Source organism: Melampsora larici-populina (assembly GCF_000204055.1).
Source record: "Melampsora larici-populina 98AG31 unplaced genomic scaffold MELLAscaffold_17, whole genome shotgun sequence".
Lineage (NCBI taxonomy): Eukaryota > Fungi > Basidiomycota > Pucciniomycetes > Pucciniales > Melampsoraceae > Melampsora > Melampsora laricis-populina.
Genome location: NW_006768781.1, coordinates 534,410 through 557,036, shown reverse-complemented (window position 1 = coordinate 557,036; position 22,627 = coordinate 534,410). Strand labels below are relative to the sequence as shown.

General features: G+C 41.3%; 4 protein-coding genes across 4 annotated transcripts; 3 read left to right on the top strand and 1 right to left on the bottom strand.

Moving 5' to 3' along the window:
• Positions 1 to 10: 10 nt before the first annotated feature.
• On the top strand, positions 11 to 1,058 carry MELLADRAFT_106296 (uncharacterized protein; the record flags this gene model as incomplete). The annotated part of the gene is made up of 2 exons (XM_007409861.1): positions 11 to 885; positions 971 to 1,058. 2 exons carry the CDS (start codon positions 11 to 13, stop codon positions 1,056 to 1,058), a joined length of 963 nt encoding a protein of 320 aa, XP_007409923.1.
• Positions 1,059 to 5,502: 4,444 nt separating this feature from the next.
• On the top strand, positions 5,503 to 5,801 carry MELLADRAFT_31826 (uncharacterized protein; the record flags this gene model as incomplete). The annotated part of the gene is made up of 2 exons (XM_007409862.1): positions 5,503 to 5,621; positions 5,696 to 5,801. Coding segments are annotated over 2 exons (225 nt in total), but the record flags the coding sequence as incomplete, so codon positions are not given.
• A 3,209-nt stretch (positions 5,802 to 9,010) lies between these two features.
• Positions 9,011 to 10,448, top strand: MELLADRAFT_48301 (uncharacterized protein; the record flags this gene model as incomplete). Its single annotated transcript, XM_007409863.1, has 8 exons — positions 9,011 to 9,049; positions 9,219 to 9,283; positions 9,356 to 9,426; positions 9,508 to 9,589; positions 9,674 to 9,685; positions 9,759 to 9,873; positions 9,959 to 10,086; positions 10,271 to 10,448. The coding sequence occupies 7 exons, from the start codon at positions 9,260 to 9,262 to the stop codon at positions 10,280 to 10,282; spliced, it is 444 nt and encodes a 147-aa protein (XP_007409925.1).
• A 5,854-nt stretch (positions 10,449 to 16,302) lies between these two features.
• On the bottom strand, positions 16,303 to 18,170 carry MELLADRAFT_62997 (uncharacterized protein; the record flags this gene model as incomplete). The annotated part of the gene is made up of 4 exons (XM_007409697.1): positions 16,303 to 16,520; positions 17,008 to 17,361; positions 17,456 to 17,497; positions 17,687 to 18,170. The coding sequence occupies 4 exons, from the start codon at positions 18,168 to 18,170 to the stop codon at positions 16,303 to 16,305; spliced, it is 1,098 nt and encodes a 365-aa protein (XP_007409759.1).
• Positions 18,171 to 22,627: the final 4,457 nt, after the last annotated feature.

Genomic DNA, 22,627 nt, shown 5'->3' with positions numbered 1-22,627 from the left:
CAAAAACAAAATGAAACGAAAACATTCAGAACAAGAACTAACAACCAAATCAACCAAACAAAGAATCACAAGAAACAAATCAAAATCAATCAAAATCACCAGACCATCATCACCATCAACACCAACTCAATCAAAACAACAACAACTATCAAGATTCACTACAATTCAATCTGAAGAACAAGAACAAGAACAAGATCAAATCACTCCAACTCAATCAAAATACAAATCAAATCAAAAACAACAAGAACTAGAAAAGGAAAAAGATCAACAAGAACAGGATCAAGACCTTCATATCATTTCAAACAAGAACTCAAAGATACAAGTTCTATTAAATCATTACAATGAAGGCAAGAAAAGTACCAAAGATTACAGAGATACGATCGCACAACTATCCAACCTGATCTCCAAAGACCTATCAACTTCACTAATCACATGGGATCATGAACTAAGAAACCATACTGAACCATACGATATGTATTCTAAAACGTTTACACTCTGGCCATTAAATTTATCAGCTTGTCCTCAATCTGAATGGACATTTAATGAAGAAATCATAGGATTATTAAATCGATTTTATTTTCAAAAAGATGAGATTAAATCTAACTTATTGAAGGATGATGAAGATTTCGATTTCGAGTTGAATGAAAGTCAATCGAATTCTATTTCAAATCAAATCCATCTTACTTTCGAATCACTCTTGACCGAACTTATTAAATATGTACCAAGGAATCCGGTCAATCGAAAATCAAAACAAATCCGACTTAAAGACTCGAATCCATCGATCCAGAAAGATTTAGATCCAGGTTTGGTTAAGAAAGATTTAGATCCAGGTTTGAAATGGAAAGACGTTTTGACCGTTTCAAGTACACTAGGAATCCATCAAAAGTCAGTTTGAATTCTTTGTTTTCTTATAATCCAATATCTAAGATCACTTACTTTATCCTATTTGCTTTTTTTCGGATACATTTAGTGTTTTGGACCGTACAAGAGATAGGTTAGAAGAACTTTATCATGGTACTTTGATCTTTGATCATGTGTTAAGTCCAATTGTTGAATAAATTTAATTCACTTTTGATCGTTTGGTTTCTTCTTTATGTCTTATCCACTCGAGATGTATCTTATTTAGTGTTTTAACCTTTTGCTTGCAATGGGAAGTTTGCTTTTATTTAATTATTTTCACAAGCTTTGGTTTTCCAATGTATAACTTTGAGAGTGCATCTTGCTTAAAAATCTTACACTAAAAGGTACGAGGAGCCAATGACCATAACTCAATCCACTACTTAAGAAGGCAACCTGTGATGATGACCTCGTAGATACCCTTGATGAGCTGAGTTTCCGTGTATCTATGAAGGTTATATCTCCATAGTTGAAGTACACAGGTATTTTCTCAACATGGTCCATCTTCATTTGGTCTATGTACGACTGAATCTGTCTTAAGAAGTTTTTTCTGGTTAGTGTGATCTATGCGGTTTTCTAAACATCCCTTAAATATGTTCAACACCTTTAAACATCCCTTGGATATTTTCAACACCTTCTTTCTGAAAAACCAACATGCTTGAAACTCATATGGGTTGGTTGCTTGTTAAGTCTGATTGAGAGTCAAATTGGTGCTAGTTTCGGACATCTTACCTTCAACCTAAATTGGTGATTCTCTGCACTTTTGACTTTGTGGATACATTCATTTACAGGAACATCTAATCTTTCGACCGGCTACGAAATCGCCATGATGATGATGATTAAGCTCCAGAAGTGAGGCTTGAGCATGGGCAAATTCGGTCATCCAGAGAATCAAGACTGGTTTTCTAAGGTGGCTTACGCTTTGAACTTTCTAAGCCAAAGCCAAAAACTAGTCAAGTACCACCTCCACCATAATGACACATATAGATTTGATTGAACTCTGACGCAAAATCCATCCCCGGAGTCAGCCATCAGGAGCCATTTCCTACCACTTTTCTGTACATATCAACATGCATATAACAACACATCGAACATTCAAAGTCGCTCCTTACCAACTTCCAAGTGACAAATAAACACCCAAAATGAAGGTTGACGTCATCTTACTCCGGGATTTGACCGGTGCTTGATGTTCAAGACGTGCAGGAATCTTGATTATGATAGGGATTCAAGGCCCAAGGGAGACCGGAACGAGCTTACAGAGTGAGTAAACATCTCCCTTTGTACAGTCAAACCGGAAAAGCTTGACCGATTTTGCCCGCAAAACTCGAGCAAATTGGCGGGGAATTGGTGGCAAGCTTTTCCGGTTTGACTGTATCATGATCCTGATTCATCGGTGAGCAAAACAAGACCGATTTGTCTTGAACTTTCTTCTCCATGGACCACGAGATCGGTCAATTCCGATGAGGTCATGGATCTTACTTTTGTGTCGATCAGCATGATTCAATAAACACCATGCCACATGCCTGCGGGAGAAAACTTAAGATGAATCAGTTTTTAGATTTTTTTTTTCGAAATGATGTTCATCAGTCATCTCAAACAGCCAGGTGGTTCATCTAAATTTTTTAGCACAGTTGGAAGACACCACAGCAAACCACAAAACCATGCCAAGCTTAAAATCATCATTTTTACAAAGTCATGAACTGTCAAATGATCCTCAATTGAAGTTTATCTCATGATATGTGGACCATATCCAATTCTAACGACTTGATTGAATTGAATCTGATGATGGTTTGAGAAAGCTTCATTTTATTTTGAACATATTTTTTAGTCAAAAGAACTCACATTTGAAGAGGAATTATGTAAGTAAAATCAATTTTAGCAGACTATGTGAGATGAATTGAGCCAATCTGAATACAATTCCAAAATAAATAAAATAAATCATTTCAAAATCTTTGATGAAATGATATTCCCATCTTTTTATGTTCTGGTGCTTGAAGTTTGAACTGATTTGATTGAATTGAATTTGAGTTTGTCTGTGCCGATACCAATATAGTTGTGGATAACTTTTAGGGTGTGCACGGTCTGCAATAGAATTGGTGTGGGGCTCAAAGTGGCTTGGGTCTCTGGTGGGAGGCAAGGAAGAAGGGTTCTACTCTCTTTTGTCTCCTCGGCCAGTTTTCCGTTTCCTTTGCTTTCGATCTCTGACTTCCTTTTGCTCTCGCATTTCTTTCTTTCACTTTGATTTCCCATTCAACTTGCAGTCTCTCAGTTCATCACAATTCACCATCCTTCAACCATTTTCTCATCTAAGCCAAGTTTTCCATTTCCATCTTCGATTCTTCGTGCTTCTATCCTTTCCTGATCTGACTCTTCAATTCCTTCACAACCCAGTCCCCAAAACCCTATTGCACCCCATCCTATTCCGTCTCACTTGCTGCCCTTCTTTCTCTGTCTTTCATTTGAGCTGTCACCAATTTATCTTTTATAGATTCTTTCTTTTTTAAACGGTACCGACCCAGTCTCGTGAGACGCCTTCTTTCACCGTACAGATACGTAAGTTTCTATTCTTTGTATTCGATTCATCGAAAAAAGAAAGAGAACATTCGATTCTGATCACGACTTGATTTGTTTGTTTGTTTTGTTTGTTTGGGTGTTGTTTTTCTTTAGCAAATTTGATCCAACATTTGATCAAAACAAAATTAAAGCATGGAATCCGACGAATCGAGTAATACTAGTCTGGTCAGTAGTAATGGTAGTGTTAGCGATAATGTTAGTGATCATCCTAGTAATAGTAGTGATACTTTCAATCGTGATGATTTCTTTGTTATTGCTAGTTGCTTCAATGATAATCAAGTGACTAGGCTTAATTGAGATGTTGATAATCCTTGTGAGGAAATAAATCAAGTGATATATGCACTCATTTACTCTAATCCTACGATATATATATTTATCTACACGCCTTGTCTCACAACATTATCATTATCTTGACCATGACCATCTTGAATTACGCGGAGAATAAAGCGAATAGCTCAAAGTAACTGATTCTAACTTGGTTTGATTTTTCTAAACTTTTTGGTTTGGCAAGGCTAAAAAGTGTGAAGATGAATCGAATGGACTAAAATTAAATCACTTCAATCAGCCATTGAAGTCACCTAATCTCGAGGACAGTGAGCATGAAGGACAAACGTATAGAAATCAAATTAACAATGGGATCAGTAATGTGAATTTAATGCGTATCCCTCTAGTCTCATCTTGCTGAGCTGTGATCTGATTTTGAATGAAAACTGATGACTTGATCCAATCCACCATCTCAACAAAACAGACATTGTTAGTTTCGCTTTATCCTCAATCTCATCAACTTAATCATCATCATCACCATCATCAAGAACAACAGCATCAACATTTAAAGCTCAATGGAAATCACAATAATGTTAATACTAACAAGCTCAGTCCTAATAATATCATTACCACCTCTCCAATCCCACCTCAACCAACAACTAATCCCGATCTGACATTTTACTCGGCTCACGGTCATCTACCTAAATCCGATTCATCTCCTCTTTCACCTCTTCATTCACTCTCAACTCAACAACAACTTAGAACTGATCTTCACTCTCAAATTCCTCACCACATTAATCAACTAGATCGATCAGAAATCACGACTTCTTCCAATACTAATCATATTCACAATAATAATAGCATGTCTACCCAACATACTTGTGATCCTAGTGCTACTACTTCCACGGATTCTAATTCCAATAATTCTGATTCTAATCCTAATTCTAATATTATCAAACCTTCACAACCTCAGAAACAGCAATCCCATTCGAGTCTAAATTATAATGATCACATCAAAAATGAACCAGATCTCCAGCAATCTGCCTCCTCAATCTCCAACCATGGCTCACAATATCGTCGTCCTACAGGGTTTTCTGCTCGAAACAAGGCTTCACTTTGCATCTCTACTAGTTCTACCCTACCTCATACTCACCTTGAGATTGATCAGAGTGGGACTACTACTCCGCTGAGCGCTCAAGCAGCTCATCAATTCATTCTTTCGCCTCGTCCGCTCATTCCAATCTCTTTAACCGACTCTCAAACGGCTTTCATGTCACCTCCTCCAACCTGTTCAAGTACAACCACAAACACCTATCAATCACTTCCATCTGGTTTGCGGCCCAATGATTTATCCCAGATCTCATCTTCTTCGTCATCAAACTCTTCAGAAGATGGCCCGTCAGCTAATTTTTTCCTTTCATCAACTCCACTTTCTTCGGTACCTGTATCTCAACTTCTGCCTACCAAAGATACCCGATCACCACAATCAAATGGCTCTGCTACCCATCCAACTTCGTCTCATGTTCGTCATCCGAGTAACTCCACTAGCTCTATCGGTCCTAATGTTGCTGGTCGGATTGGCGTGGGCGGTAATATGATGGTGGACCCCCACAACTCGGCTGCGATCATTGCTCAGAAGGGTGGAGTAGGAGCCGGTGCATTTGTCTACAAGGTCTACAATGTGAGTTGAAATATGTTCAGCGAGGTTCGACTTTGAGCATATATGTGAGATGGTCGACTGAGCGCAGTCTTACAATTTTTACCTAGATGCTACTCGATCCCTCATTTCAACATTTAATTTCGTTCAACTCGAATGGTCAGTCATTTACCGTCACCAACGTTCAGGAGTTTAGTAAAGTTGTGTTACCCAAACATTTCAAACACAAGTCAGTCAAATATCTCATTTATACGCTCATATATGTGTAACCTGAGCTTACCATACCTTTGAGTTCCACTCTAGCAATTTCTCGAGCTTTGTTCGTCAGTTGAATATGTATGGATTTCACAAAGTCAATAAAACTCCACGAGGTCAACGTGGGAATGATAATAACGCATCATGGGAGTTTATTCATCATAAATTCCATAGAGGTAGACCAGATCTACTTGAACAAATCAGACGGAAACCTCTCGAGAGTGAATCAAGCTCATTCCCACGCAAGGATGTAACTTCTATGAACCTTACGAATTTCTTTATACATCCTCAAGCTTCACGGACTACGACGAATTGTAGTATGATCAATGATCATAGTGCTTTTATTCCTAGTGGAGGTCCATCACCGTTACAAACTCTTAATCCACATCTTCATGCTCCACCTCCACCACCTTATCCCATCTCACCTACTAGAGCATTCAGCATGAGTCATATACCACATCCATCTTTTTCTTACCCTCCTCCTTCAATCAATCCAACTCAATCTCTCTTACCAGAAAAATCTAAAAAACCTGATGGTGAGATGACTTCAAACTTTTCATCACTTCCTCCTGATTCGGCTTCACATCGATCATCCATATCGATCCCATCTCAAGTTTATTCGCAAAAGTTATCGGTTCCTTCGAATCAATTACATACAAACGGATCTCAATCTTATTCGCCTCGTACGGTTGATACAGCAGGACTTGAGCCTGAAGTATTATCACCATTTAGTGGTCACTTTGATCCTACTAATCTACAAATGAATCATAATCTTTTGGGATTACCACTTGATTCATGTAACACAATGAACAGTGAACCAAACGAAAACTTTGCGAGCTTTAGAAATGAAATGATTGCTAGGTTTCATGGAGTCGGTGAAGGTTATGAAGCTCTTTATCGAGAGCTTTATGAGACTAGACGACGTCAGGATGTTCTAGTAGATGTATGTGGTAGGATGTATCGTACGCTACAAGTGCTTACCAACGGAAATGGTAAGTTGTTTTGATCGTTGTTTGACCATTCATCAACAAGAACTGATATGAACTTTTGTTATTTTGTAAAGTTGGATTCCCATTTCCAACCCAAGAGCTCTTTGCAAGACCTACAGAAGACACTCAACCGACATTTCGAATCACCGAACATGACCATCAAAGATTACCACAAAAAGATCATTCACCATCAGTTTCCGATTTTCCCGAACAACGTAACAGACCATTATCATTAGATCCAACTGCCTTCAATGGATTAACTCTCACAAGTTATCCTAGTTCCCCAGCTTATCCTGATAGACCTGGTACATCTGGATCAGATCTACAAGCCAACAGTTCTGATGGAGTCATCAAAGGTAAGAAAAGACCGGCAACTGGATCTATGGATCTTTCGAATTTACCTCCACCTGCTCCAAGAAGATCTTGAGTTTATTTGTTTTTCTCTTCCCTTTTGATTTTGATCAAACTTGTTATATATTCTATGATTTGAATTTCTTATCGTTGTTGAGTTTTTCTTTAACTCGTTCTTTTTGATTTTGGTTTTTATGTTTTTCATCTTTCATTTCATATTAGTTTTTTATTTTGTTGTCTTTTTTTTGTGATTTTTAGGAACTGATTTAATGAGAAAAGGAAGATATCTGTGTTTAATTTTCTTTAAAAAATTTAACTTTTTTTTCATACACATACACATAAATACGTTTTGGTTTTTCTATTTGATTTTTTTTTTTTTTAAAAAATTTCATAGTGTTGTGATCATCATCCCATTCGAATGTTAAATCCTAATATATTTTTTTCCATTTCTTCTTTCCTTTAATGTTTCGTATTCAAAAGAAATTAGAAATTATTTATATTTTGCAAGAGATCCATTAAAAAACCAATCAAAGCATTTGAAAGAGCCAATCTTTTTCTCATATCTCTGGGGTTTTCCTGTCCATCTTTTAATTTAATATATCATTCATTTTATTTTTATCTCTGTTAGATTTTTGTCATGTTTTTGATTAATCTTTGTTTTAGATTTCAGTTTGGTCTTTCTTTTGTAAATATCGTTTTTTTTTACTAAAGTTTATCATATAGTCAAGTCAGTTGAGATTCCTAAAGAGTGTCATTGATCCCTTGAGAGTAGAGCTTCAGCATTATTATTAGCCGAAGGTTATCTCCAAGCTCAACATCATGGTATCAACATATTTTGAGATCTTCAGAATGATCCAGGGTTAAAAGCTGTGGAAATCAATAACCCAACATAGCACAAAGGATGAAGGCAATACATTCAAGACGATGAGCTACATTTTGGAAAAAAACATAGAAACCAAGACTGACTGCAACTCTGGACAACTCGGTGATCAATTTCTTCCGTTTCACGTCGGCTCATCTTGCAGTGCCAAGCTTTATGGGGAACATCAACTTGCACCAGAAACATTTTCGAGTGTCACAAACACAAAACAAGAAATTTCATTGCTTCACATGGGAATGCCAGACGAGATGATACCTGATGATACATAATAGCGAGATTCCTGGATGTCCCACAGCAAAGTTTATCCATAGATGCAACCTCTTACATACATGAAGAAGTGTGATTCCTGATCTCAAGTTCAAATCGATTGCGGATCAATATGATGCATAGCAATTGGTCAAAAGTCTTGAATGACAGCGTGCCTTGGAATCTAGAATCGCAATCACATGAGGAAACCGTATTCCATTCTGTCTTTGCTGTTTCCGGCTGGTACACCAACTCCGTCAACTCTCTGTTTATTGACAATTGTTTTCATAAAGGGTTGGAGGAAAGGGCCTCTTGTTTATGAAGCGAGATGAAGCGAGTTCATTTGATTATTCAGCACCATGCATGAATCCAGCCCGTTGTTTGCGTGAATTTGGTAGATTGAATGGATGCTAAGATGTCCTTTAATGATCCTCAAATAACCAACACTTTCACTTCTTCTTTTGACCATCATATCTATATTCGATCAAAGTTTCTCTGGAAACTGAGTTAAAACGGTGTCGTCAAGGAATGAAAGTTCATAGAGATTGAAAGAATTGTCAACCATATCCATCTCGATCGATGGACCTAACCCTTCTGAAGATATACATTTTTTAGTTAGACAAACGCTTTCTCCGCCTCGGGATTATGAGGACAATGCAAGCAGTCCAAAAGAGTTAAAATACCAAAGTTCATCAAAGTTTAGGAAACAGCAGATAAGATCATTTGAATTAAGTGTTTTGTTTGAGAAAGTCAATAACCCTTTCTAGAAACTTAAACCTCTAAATTCAAATTACAAATTAGAACTTAAGGATTCTTTTATTAATTGATTGATTTGATATCAGCTGTTATCTCTTTGGCAATTGAACACTTCGACTTTACCAATTACCAATTACCAATATCTCAACTTCAATCAACTTTACTTCAACAACAGGTTTGGTAAGTCGTCTTCCCCTTCCTCACTCTCCTACACATCGATTACTACCACATATTATCGTCATCATCATCATCACATTCGCTGGTTACGCCTCAATCATCTTACCCTCTCATATCCGGATATCACCCTTTTCTCGGTCCTTTTTGACTCATTCTCATCGATCGTTCACAGGTTTATCAACTACTCAACTTGTGTAGCATCTCAACTTCAACATGGCTCTTAAACGTATCAACAAGGTCTGATCACTCCTCAAATATCTCAACTTGACCCTTCGTAAGTTGCTGATCCGAGGTACTTTAATTTCACAGGAGTTGCTTGATCTCGGCCGCGACCCTCCCTCCTCTTGCTCAGCTGGTCCACAGGGCGATAACATGTTTCAGTAAGATATGCTTCACTTAACCTCCTTACTACTCTGTCCAGGCACTTTATTTCAAATCTGATCATTCTTTCCTACTTGTAGATGGCAAGCTACTATCATGGGACCCGCCGACAGTCCCTACGCTGGTGGTGTTTTCTTCTTAATAATCACTTTTCCAACCGATGTAAGTGCATTTTAGAGAGTTGGTTGATGATATGACTTCCTCGATTATAAATTGACTAATGCCGATTTTGTTTCGATCCCCCAGTATCCTTTCAAGGTACATCTCTTAGCCTCATATGTACTCTCTCTATGTGAATGTGCTGAACCGCATTCATCATCTTTGCCTGTAGCCACCCAAGGTTTGCTTTCAAACCAAAATTTATCATCCTAACATCAACGCGAACGGCTCTATCTGCCTTGATATACTGAGGGAACAATGGTCACCAGCTCTCACCATCTCCAAAGGTTAGTCAACCTCCTGCTTTGCACTAGTCTGATTGTTTACTTTGATTGGACTACCAATGTTCATGAACCATGCCGTCCTTTTCAGTATTACTCTCCATATGCTCGATGCTTACCGACCCGAATCCGGACGATCCACTCGTACCGGAGATAGCCAACCTGTACAAAACCGACCGAGCAAAATACGAGGCAACTGCTCGCGAACACACCCGTAAAGTAAGCCTTGCTCCACGTCACAGGTCACCGCTTTCATACAGATTAGGAATCTCACATTCTCATTTCCCATGTTTTGTTTATCTTCTGTTCTGTTATCATACGCGATCACCAATCACCTGGAATCCCTTTTATCTTGATGCTCTCACAACTATCTCTTCATCTCTTTTTCTATTCTATCAAATAGCACGCCATGTAACTTCTTTGCCCGTTTATCATCACTCTGTTTTCAAAACTTTGTTTTTTGTCTATAATGAACCAGTTTACGGTCCCGTGAGAGCTAGCTCGTTGATGTACAAGTATCATGGGGAAGTGGAGGAGTAGGAATCCGAATCGATATCATCACACATGATATGTTCTCTGCCAACGCATGGCCCAATATGTTGAGTTTGCTCAAGAGTCTTGAATCTATGGGCTCGGCTCGGAGACCTTGATTGTCTGGTTCCGTGAACTTCGATAGGGACGAAGCTCAAGAAGTCCCCTCTACAATGGATTATTTTCCACATGACTTAACTCATTACCACAACTTCTTCCCGCTGACTGCTTACCTAAAAGCATAGCACAGCCTTGATCAAGCGTGCCATGTCCACCTATAACTCGGCTCTCAGGAGGCCAGCATGTATATTTGTGGTACAAGCCATTACATACTCAAGTTTGGTACCTGTAAAGCCAATTTGGGGAGAAAGAAACCAACTCATTTGGATAGGGACACAATGTAATAAGGACTTGTTTAAGGTAAAGCAGGGGGTACCGTGCATAGTTTTTTTGTGTTTTTTCGCAACTACAAACAACTTGGAAAAAGTATGTTTCTTGATTGAAGCTCAAAGATATGTACTTTTAAGCCAAAAACATAGTTTTCCCTGGTTGTGTGAAGTTGTGAAAAAAGAAAAGAAAACTATGCACAGCAAAGTATACACAACTTTGAGTACCGTAATATTACCTGTGACCTGAAAGATAAGGAAAGATGTCAAAATAGGCGGAGATTATTTAATCTATCACAGATTGACAGTGATCTTTGGGGGGGCTATGAGAGTAGGTCTCTTGTTTTCAAAGATTATTATTATTGGCCTGATAAGTCACAAATTTGTTGGTAAGTTTATAAGCAAGACTTCTAGCCTATACAAATCAGTTGTGACCTAGATTGGAAAGTAAGATGTTAGAAACATGAAAAAAAGAATACTTAATCTGAAAAATTATGAAAGTGTCTGAAATATAAGGAAAGATTTCAAAATAGGCACAGTCTAGAGATTATACCCCAACAAGGGTTATAGAAAGCTGAGAGGGGATAATTTACTGATAAAATAGATAGTAGAAGATGTCTACTAACTGCCCTCCTAAAACAAACCTGCAATTTGAAATATCTCTGTTGATCTGAGTACTGATAAGGAACCAAAGTGAAATATATCTCAATGTTTAAAAGGACCAAAAGCATCAGTTTTCTAAAATGAAAGCAACTGATTTAATCATCTCTCAACACCTTTAGAGTTATTCCAGTCTGATAACAAAGAGAAAAAAGTGCAATATCTTTTTGGTATTTTTCTCAAAAAGACTTCACAAGTCACAAAGCTATAGTACTAAAGTGAATTTCTCTTTATAATTGTAATAAAGGGTTGATTTAAGTGACCAGGTAACATTAAAATAAGTTTATAATGATAAGCAAAATGATGAAGGGCAAAGTGAAAAAAATATCCAAAATCATCAACCTGGCATACTATATAACTTCAAATAGAATCTTTGAATAATGGTCAACAGCCTCAAAAACCCAATCCTTTTGGACAAAAACCTCTGAAAAACCACTTCTACACATCTTAATAACAATCCTTGTATGATCTTATGAATATTAATACAACTTTAAATAAGCCACTGTGAATATTGTTAATTTATTCTTATGATTAATTAAGCTTTCAAATCGATGTAAACTGAGCTGAAAAGTATATGTAAGAATAGAGATTTTATCCAAAGTGCTCTAACTTTTGATCACTAAAGTTCATCCATTCTCAAACTAAGAGATGTCTAGGTTTTGGTCAAACTAGAAAGACATGAATTATATTTCAAATGTATTAATTCAAATCAAGATTGCTGGTTAGGCAAACCACAACTTCCCTAATGTTGGGGAGGTTTAGGTTTCTTGGGGGGGGGCTTTGAGAAGGGGGCGGTAGGGGACACCTGCCTCTGTAGATGGGAGAGCTCTTCCCCTTGACTCAGGGCATCGTCCTGAGCCTGAGAACTCCCAACTACGGTGGCCAGTGTCAAGGTCCCCTCCAAGCAAACACGGTGGCTCTGCAAACTAAAGTTGCTAAGAGACACAAAAAAAAATACCGAAAGGCCTCTAAACAAGGGCGCACAGATATTCCTTCATTTCGTAGCTGCACAGATTAACCGAGCTTATCAAGGAAACCTAAGGTTGTTCAACAAATTGACAGTATTACACAGATCATGATCATCAAATTCTCTAATGTAAAGTTTGTGAGCTTTATATTTCCAACGCCCTACTGCTACAATCTCTTCTATTGGAGTTTCTAAATTTCACCTCAACGAAGCACCTCCTACACAGAAAGAGTGACCCGTGAGTCTCCCACCAATTTTGTCTTTCCATACATCATCAAATAACTTCATGGCGCAAGCCTTTGTCAGAGTCACATGTTTTCCGTTGGTTGGATAAGAAAATAAGTTGTTGTCCTTGGTCGCGCCTGAACTGGCAATTAAACACTTAACAGCCCCTACTGGGTCCAACAAAGAGTTCTGATGTTTACAATGAATCTCCTGAACCTCCCCGACCGTAGCCGTCTTTGCTTCTCAAATCCTGATAATGCAGTATCTATAATTTGGGTGCCATATGATGTCTTTGACCTTTACTTGATTCACCTTGGTCGAGGACTTCAGCAATTCGCCCAGCCGGGCCATGCCCCAAAAGGCCACCAGTGCCACGGTATAAGCTACTTGCTGCTGTAAACTACCGCCGGAGAGAGTCTCTAACAACATGAACAAGTGTTTTACCATGACTGGGTTTTTCACAACCTTTGGGGCTTTCAGTAGCTCTAGTTTTGCCGCTGCTGTCAGTATGGCCTCTACTTGTGGTGTTGCGTCGTGGGGATACTTGAGATCGTGCAGGAGGTGCCAAGCTTTTATGCCCGATAGATAAGACCAAACGGTTGTTGACTTGATCAGCGGAGATCCTTGGGTTGAATCATTCATGGATAAAAGTGGACTAGCCCATACGACGAAGTCATAGAGAACGTCGGGTTGTAACGGTAGAAGGCGACTTTGGTGAACACATCGTTCCAAAGCATACGACATCAGTTTCGCGACTCCAGCGTTATAGTGCTTCAAAGTTGTAGATGCCCAGGTACCGTTTAAGATGTAAGTTTTAATGTGATCGTCTGTAGAGGAGTCCGTCACATCAGGTCCCCTTAAGAACTCCATGTTGATGGGGTGGAACCTGGTATGTTACAGAATGATGTGGTACGTCAAACCCAGAGTCAAGCAAGGATTAAAAACAATTGATAGCAAAAAAAGGGGTGGAAGAGCGATTGTGAGTGAACAAGGCTTTGTGATCTAAGTCTCACGCTCACACCCGGTGACTTTTTTGTGGCCCAGGGCGTGGCCTATGCCACGCATGGCCTTAAAAACATGGCACAATTCAACAATTTATACACATTATAATGCCACCATCCTTCATGATATTTGCCGCAAAGACGGAACAAATCCAACTCGCCCTCATTGGAGCACAGAGAACACGAAATCACACAGAAGGGCCAGGGCATGGCCAAGGCCGAGGCCCCGGCCCTTGCCCTGAGCCCTGCCGTGGCGCCACGAGGCATCAGGGCATCGGGTGTGAGCGTGATCTAAGTCAACCTGAATGGCCCAAGAGTTCCAGCTATCGGGTTGGGTGCAAAAACTCTGAGGTGTCACAAGTGTCACAAAAAGAAGTAGAGGAATCAAATTCAGATGCATTTCACAGGCATTGTACAACAAACGGTTTCAGATCAACCGGCATGTCAATCAAAATCATATCTGCCACATCTCTACTATCAAGGCCTCTCAAGAGCAAATCGGCCATGTTATCACCGGACTTCACTCGATGGGCAACCACATCTGCGTGCAACTTCAAGAGTAGCTTTTGAATGGATTTCCATTCCATGTTTACCGCCCGGTCACCTGATCGCCTTTTTTCTACAGCCGATTGGGACGTAGTGTTATCGGTGAGTACAACATAACGTTGCCCACCTACTTTATGAAGTTTGCTAATAATGATAAAGCCTAGACGGACCGCAACAGTTTCCGCCCAAGCAATGTTTCGGACAATACCATTGCCAGACCCCACGTTCCCACCGTTTATCAGAGTAAATTGCGCCCAGTGTTTACCACCAACCAAAACACCTATACCATTCAATGATGCGTCGCCGACCCAATCTAGGTCTATTGGTGTGGTGTACGGAATTATTCTCCTTGTATCAAAGGTACACAGTGCCTCATCCCATTCTTGAAGGTCATCATGTACATCATTTGGGATCTTCCTTTTTGCTGATAAGTTCTTCCATCCCTTTTTCCATCTCCATAGACTAGGCATACAGCACTGAAGATGAGGAACTATATAGCAAGTATGCACCAATCTTCCTACAAATTGGTCTGCATCTTTTAAGTAAAAGGATGCTCTTGGTGCGAGAAATTCCGTGAGTTGCTTTCTTCTTTCTTCTAATTTCTCGACAGGGAGTCTAACTGTCCTCTCCTTGGCATTCCAGATAAATCCAATATATTTCTGCTCATCGGCAAAGTTGTGGACCTTCTCTGGTTTTGAGGGAACACCAATTTTGTTGCTTAACTTGACAATGTCAGCAATCGTGGTTTTATTCGTTCTTTCCTTTACTAACAAATTATCATCAACCCATCAAAAGGCTGATTCCAATTTGAAGGCTTTTACATTGATTTTCCGCCACAGATCTGCCGGTCGTCCAAACACGCCGCAGCCGGAGACACCACCGAATTGCACTCAAGTATCCATCCACAATTGGTTGTACAGGTCTAGGTTGAATAGATAACGCCATTGGGACGGGTGAGTGGCTATCTGACAATATGCCTTCTCCCAGTCAAACAACGCTAACATTAAGTCTACGTTATTCCTCTTAAAAACCAAATCACCGCCTTGAAATTGTCCCAGCTGGTTTCAAACTCTTTCTTGTCAACAAAACTGTTTACGGATGGTGTCTCTGGTTTGTCATGAGGAAAAGAAAGATCATTTATAATCCGAAAGGAGCCGTATCCATTAAGGACGCTCCCCATTGGGTTTGAACGGAAGAAACCAATCTTTGCATACACCTGTTTGTGAGTAAAAGGACCGAAGATCCGCACAGCTCTCTTTTCTTTTGCAAGTGTGTTTTTGATCTTCTCCTCAGCCAGGATAGCTGACTCGTGGTTCTTTGGAGTGAACCACCTACGTGACCCCATGTCGTGTTGGGGGATACCTTGGTGGAAACCTTCTTTGCAACCCTTCAAGACCTCCGGTGCGTCACCTCCTATCTCTAGTTGGTCTACCAAGGAGCGCCACTTAGGTATATTCAATTCGCAGCTTGCTTCTTCATCAGGCCACCTTCCACAGCAAGAGCTTCCCGAATTCCCATAAGGAATCATCTTGACCTTCCCTGACTTTTGTACCTCAGGAACGACACGTGGAAGGGTTTGATGACAAGGTCCAGGTGTTGGACGCACACCTTCAATTTCTTGAGGCTCTCTATGAAACGGTCGAAAGAAGTTTACGGACAAGGTAGGCAAAATTACGTCAGACATGCGGTCATTGACACCAATCAACACAGAATGAATTGCAAGATCACAATCCAATAGGAATGTTCAAGGACAACATCGGAAGCCACAACAACAGAGTGCCCAATCTAACACAGGATCATCATTGCAAAGCGGGAACAAACAAACAAGAAGTAACATTTTTTTATATGTTTTAGTGGCTGAAAACATGATGGCTGCCAAAAGGTACTCAAAACACCCTAGGTATGTAGGGAACTCATAAGAGTAAACCAATTCAAAAGAAACCAAATTCTTGCAAGGCTTACTTCGCCTTTCCATTTCCAGTGAAATATTTCCCACCGTGATGATCTCGGTCTTCAGCGTGACGGTTGTCTTGTCTATCATCCCGACACCACGACCCGCCACCTTCGCCTCTGCAAGAATTTTCATTGGATCTGCGTGTGGGGGGACTACGGTCTCTGCTCAAATTATTGTGCCATCCACCCCCGCGACCTCTACCTCAAACATTTCTTCCACCGGTTCAACGATCCTCCCAATAGGTGTGGGGTGAGCCACCTGGTCCATTGTAAATCGGTTGGTTGGTGTGAGCCCACGACCTGGCGTTTGGTTTGCTAGGTCCGTGATTGCTGACATTGTATAAACCAGTACCGAAAGGGACATTTTCAAAGTGCAGGTTGTTACTATGCACGTCGGCAGAGGAGCCGGTGACCGAGTTTTGAGATAACAGAGCATTGTGCATATCTTCTCCAGTAATTGGATTGAAGGTGGCTTTGACACACCCATCAGCGTAAGGGTTGATGTCGTTGAAAGCTGGTAAAAAATCTCCAAATTGTTCCGTATCTCGAAAGGCATTACGCTCGATTTGTTTGTTTCTAACGGCAGGGTTCGCAACTTTCACGTTGGCATTTCAAACAGTCATAACCGTGGTACGAATGGCGATGTTGTACCTGAAGGCCATGGGCCAGTTGAAATTCTCTTTCTTGATCTCCATGACCGTTGCTTTATGAGTGACAAATCTATCCGCTAGATTCCCGTGTTCGTAGAATCAAAGATAGGCCACGAATAGGTCAAACACAACAACCCATTCCCCAAACAACATTTTCCACTCTAGAGGAACAGGCATTCCAATGTGGACGTGATTGACCTTCTCTTGAGTAGTGCAACTACAAAAGCTTTGTTGGATGAGGTCTTGTTTCAGCCATTGAGTGTTGAAGACGCTTGGAGGTATATAGCCCTTGGGGCCTTTCATTTTCTTGTCAAAGTAGTCCAACAGAGAGACTAAACCGTTTGAATCAATTCCTTTGTCATCAACCTCAGCTTTACCATCCTTGTCTGCGGTAGTAGGTTCAGGTCCTTTAGTAGTCTCGGCCGCCCTAGAGTTTTTGGCCCCGTCACTCTCTGCGTTGTCGATATTCGAGAGATCAACAAAACCAATGTTTTTGTTCTTCTGCACAGGCTTTGCAGTTGGGACTGACGTGCATTTAGTGACTGAGTTCACGTTGCCGGAGGTGTTAACGGTGACTGAAGCAGACAAAAGATCTGATGCTGGTAAGACTGCGAGGCCGTTGGCCGCCAGCCAAGAATGGAAGCCTCTAGAGTCTAGGAGGACTTATACCTGCTCTGGTAATGGTGCTTTGACGTGCGGGGGATTGTGTAGCTGAACCCAGACAAGCAGAAATTATGAAGAGTAAAACCAAACCAGGTCAGGATCCATCGTATTTGGGAACATCTCTCAGTTGGAGGCAACATCAAAATGATGGCTACACATGGATGACATGTGGCATTGCTTTGCATGGCAGCACCTTGGTGGGTAAAGTTAAAAGGGTCGCAGTGACAATTTGCTTACAAGTCAAATTTTCAGTAGTCTCGTCTCGTTCAATTTGACCTGTAGGTCCCGAGGTATCTCCTATGCTGTTACTCAGATCCTCATCTGGATTGGTATTCAAAGCTGGGTTTTCCTTATTGGTAGGATTCACAACATTCCTGGTTGGGTTGGCAGAAGCATCAGAGGTCAATGTGTCTGTGTTAGCTGAGGCAGTGGCGGCAGCTGCAGCTGCAGCTTCGGTGGCGAGGGTTTGAGCAGCGGCACTAGCTCTGGTATTGACAGCTGTCAATTTTTTCCCCCGGGTTCTACCCCTGCCTCTTGACGGAGCACCTCTAGCGCTGTTGGTGGTGTCGGTGCCTTTATTGGTCTCAATGGTTGTGCCAGATGTAAAAGGTCTGTCTTCTAAAGGTGCTGATCCCGCTCTGTTAGATAGTCGCTGACTGGTCCTCTTCACATTATCATTGAACTTCTCTAGGTTGGTAACAATTCTGTTTTCTTCGGACATGGTTGAGGAGTTTTGTATATAAAAGAAAAAAGGTTTTTAGAGAAAAAACAGGTTATTGAAAAATGACACTGCTGAGGTAGTGTGTCAAAGGTTGACAGCGCAGGTTGTTGAAAAACAACACTGTGTTTATTTTCAAAAAAAGAGAGAAGTTGTGAAGGGATGAGAGAGGCTTTCCAAGTCGGCGGTGAGAGAAGGATAGCGGACAGAAAATTCTGACGTGTGGGGAGAATTAGGGAGAGAGGAACGGAAAGAAATTTTCCGGCTCAGCATTCCCCTATCCCTGCAACATCCGTCCGGCCCGCTATGAGCCGCTATATTGTAGAATTTTCGTAGTGGAGCGCGCGGGCGCTATATAGCGACCCGCTATTGGCCAATATCATGCCTATTAGTATGGCTTTTGAAGATAGCGGCTCGCCCGAGGCGCTATACACACGCCGCTATACGATATTTAGCGCTCTGGAGCGCTCGGGAGATACGCCGTTACAGAGCGCTATGACCCCAAGTTACAGCGCTGTGAGACCAGATTGTAGCGCTGTGATAACAAACATAGCACCAAAAGGTTTGATTATTGAATTTTAAAGTAGGAAGTGGAAGAAAAAGTATATATTGTAATTAAAGAGAAGAGAAATTAAGGTTAAGAAAAATCATATTAAAGTGTAATTAGTAGAATGAGAAGATTCAAAATGATAAAGGACAAATCATGAGATCGAAAAAACAAGAAGTAAAACAAATAACAACTACGCCTTTTTCTTCTCAATACTCCTCAACATTTCTTCTTGAATGAGGGCCCATGCCTCCTTGAAGTCGCCTTCGGGCTTCACGATCTCTGATTTCAACCATAGGCGACATCCCACAGCTCGCTCCATCTGCTTTGGAGCCATTGCGCCACGTTGAGTAGTGCAGACATCTGCCGCCGAAGAGAACGTCCTCTCAACAGTACATGAGGTACCTGCACATCCCAAAGCATCACGCGCAATCCTTGAGAGAACAGGATATGAACGTGCATGTTCCTGCAAATCGGAAGCAGTGGTAAGTAAGTTTCCAATCTGAGACAGAAAGTCACATACATTCCACCAGTCAAGCATTGTCATCTTCGGATCTGAACAGTCATGATCCCAGTCGAGATACCTTGCTAGCTCAGACTTGATTGTCCTACTGGCCAAGTCACGAGCTTTTGGATTGCACGTTTCGGCCAGATGTGGGTCAGCCAAAGTCTCGACTACAGGCGTCTCTGGGGTGGCAGTGCCACCACCTTCAGCGATCCACTCCTCTTCATATCTATCGTATTCAGATTGAAGCAAGTCTTGAATCCGGGTATGATTGGTTGGGAATTGATTTTCGATGTAGGACATTCGCAGTCGAGGATTGAGGATAGTTGCAAGTGCAATAGCATCGCACTCAATTGCTTCACGTTGGTATCCATGCAACTTGACTAACATTCGCTGAATGGTTGTCTGGATCTGCCGATAAGGACATTTAGCACAGGCAGCCCGCAGCGCAGCCGATATCATTTCATACTCGCGCAACATGATAGCAGCTGTGGGATGATCCCCCTCGACGCGGTAAGTGGCTTTCAAGAAAAGCTGCAATAATTCATTCGATACATCAGTAATATTCAACCAAGCGGATTGCAAATTTGAAAGACACTTACCTCGGTCACTTCATTGAGAGCCCGAACAGCGGCCCACTCGCTTCCGGTGATGTGAAGGTCACCGTAGTAAGAGCCACCCGATTCGTCCGACATCATTTGATTGATAACCTGGATAAGAAAACCCAAAGTCAAAATGAATCAGTAGGTAGGACAAGATACATACGGGAAATGACAGAGAACATACCTTGTAACCGTCGCATGCACGCTGCCGAGCGTCATGCTTCCCGTTCCAGCGGTGACAGCTTCCTGAGACTATGCCTTTGCCACCCCCTTTCAAAGCCTTGAATTGATCACGGCGCGGTCCACTTGAAGATATCAACGCGATTGCCTTGTCCACCTGCCACCGGATGAATTAATCAAACGATTTAATACATGTTGTTAAAAAGATTGATCATAAGATTTGGTGAAGGTTTCTTTTACAGGATGACGAGCGTACCTTACGGACAGCGAGTCGTACATCGACCTCCTTCCATCCACCAGAGGGCATTACTGGGTCCGCTGGTGCTGGCGGAGTTCCCCGAACTGCAACGTCTTCATCTAGGTCTACTCCAGTGCCCTCCTTGTCATCGCTCAGTTCGGCGTGCATCCCATGATCTTCACAATCTGAATCTTCCTCATTTTCAGGAATGACAACCTCGTCTTGACCTTGATTTAAGGTGAAAGTCGGAAGAGAACTGTGAGGGGTTGTAGGTTTGATGTGACCGGCTGCAAGGTCGAGAGACTTCAGACCGTCTTTTACAACCAAGGCAAACTTGTGGGCGATGCATCAAATCTGCATTTTATCGGCATTCCACTTGACGGGTTGCTGAGCCGCTGCAAACTGATCTGCGAGCTCAGAGGCCAATGTCGCATTATTGGATCCTGAATCAGTTGTCTGTGCGTACATGTAAACAAATGAATGATAACAAGTCAGCAAGTGAACAATCCAGGATCGTATTTGGAACAAATTTCCTTTCATACCAAGGAAACACTCATCTTTTTATGTAGTCCGTGCTTAATGAGGAACTTAGCCACAGGACGAGCTAAGAGGTTTCCATAATGATGCCAAGCGATTAATTTGAAAGCCAAGTGGACGCTTTGGAACTTCCAATCGCTATCGATATAAGTTGCTGTGATTCCAATAAAGGCATGGCGCTTTCCTTTGGTTGTCCACACGTCGTGGACCAAAGTGAAGCGACCAGGAATGTTCTAGTGTTTGAGACAAAGAAAAATGTGAATACAAATGAGAACCAAGATAGAGCAAAACCTCTGACCTTTAACATATTGACCACATTACTTTGCATGTCATTGAATATGGTGGTAGCTGCCTGTGCTGCCCATACACTCGAACGAATAGCAGCTGACACGTTAGCCAATCTGAAGGCTGCTCGCAGTGGATGATCGTCCATCCGTGCCCATGGCAACGCGTGTCGAAGGAGCCATATCACCATTACCCCATTCAATGTTTCCTGACAAAATTTCTTTTTTGAAACAAAGTTGTCAAGCGTCGCATTATTTTTCGCGCCTCTAGCAGCAGCAGCCATGCATTTGGGATAAGTAAGTGGCAGATTGGGTAAATCCTTTGAAGCTAGTCGACGGCCTGGACAAACTGGACGTGATTCGGTTCCGTCTCGGTGGCCTTTGAGATTGGACCATCCAGCAGGTCCTTTGGCAAATACTCCAGGACAGTATTTGCACGGATAACCCCTCTTGATCCCGGTCGATTCCTAGTAAGACATATAGCAACAGGTTTATGAATTGTAATCGAGGAAAGTCTTGATAGGGATGGAATTTGTTTACCTCGCCTTTGATGTATTCTGCCTCATGAAAGTATAATTGAACATTTTCGGCGTCCTCCTGATATTGAATTCGGATCCCCTTCGATCGAGTGGAAGTTTTTGGTTGATCATGATCATTGTCCTGGTCCACATCAATAACCTCGGGAACAGGTATGTGCTTAGCAAGGCCACACCAATATCGTCAGTAAAATACAATAACAAAAGGAAAGGTAAGAGGATCCAACTAACTTTATTAGTCCGTCCTCGCTTGTGAGAGACAGGGCCTTCTGGGTCCAATTCAACTGATTTCCGGGGTCTTTTACCGTTCTTTGTTTGAGTCTTTGGAGTAGGGGACTGTTGCAAACCTAGATCTTGTTGTAGTTCTCCTTTGTTGTGAGAAGATGTGTCCTTGTCCAGATCTCCTTGATTACGAGAAGAAGAAAGATGTGCTGGGTGAGATACAGAGAGAGATAGACGAGAATCTTGCGATGTAGTAATCATATTGGGAGATATAACAGGTACACGTGCTCGTGTGCTTTGACATGATGGGGTAACTGTTGAAGCTGGCAGGCGAAGAAGTGAGCTAGAAGGCGTCGATTGTGTTCCGGACATGATGGAGAGCAGAATTAGGAAACGGAACTGGAATTGGAGGCTAGATATCTATCAAATATAAAATAAGATATAAGAGATGTAGATTAAATATAAATGAATAATAAGAAGGAAAGGTAAGATAATTAGCAATAATGACGATGGAAGTTAGGTAGAATAAAAAAACTGAAGATTCAAGAGGTGGGGAGGAATGATGGAAAGGAATGTGAATGGAACTAGGATACTTGTACTCACCTGGTAGAGTCTAGCCCCTGGCTTGATTGCGTCTGGGTACATTCAATTGGGAGGAATGTGCTGATTGGTAGTATGAGACATGCTTGAGGGATTGTGTTGCCTAATTCGGATGCACCTACTTAAAATCAGCAAGGGGTTTTCATCATTCGACCCCGGTGCTCTCTGCGGTCCTAACCCATAGCGCTGTGTATAGCGCTACATGTGGC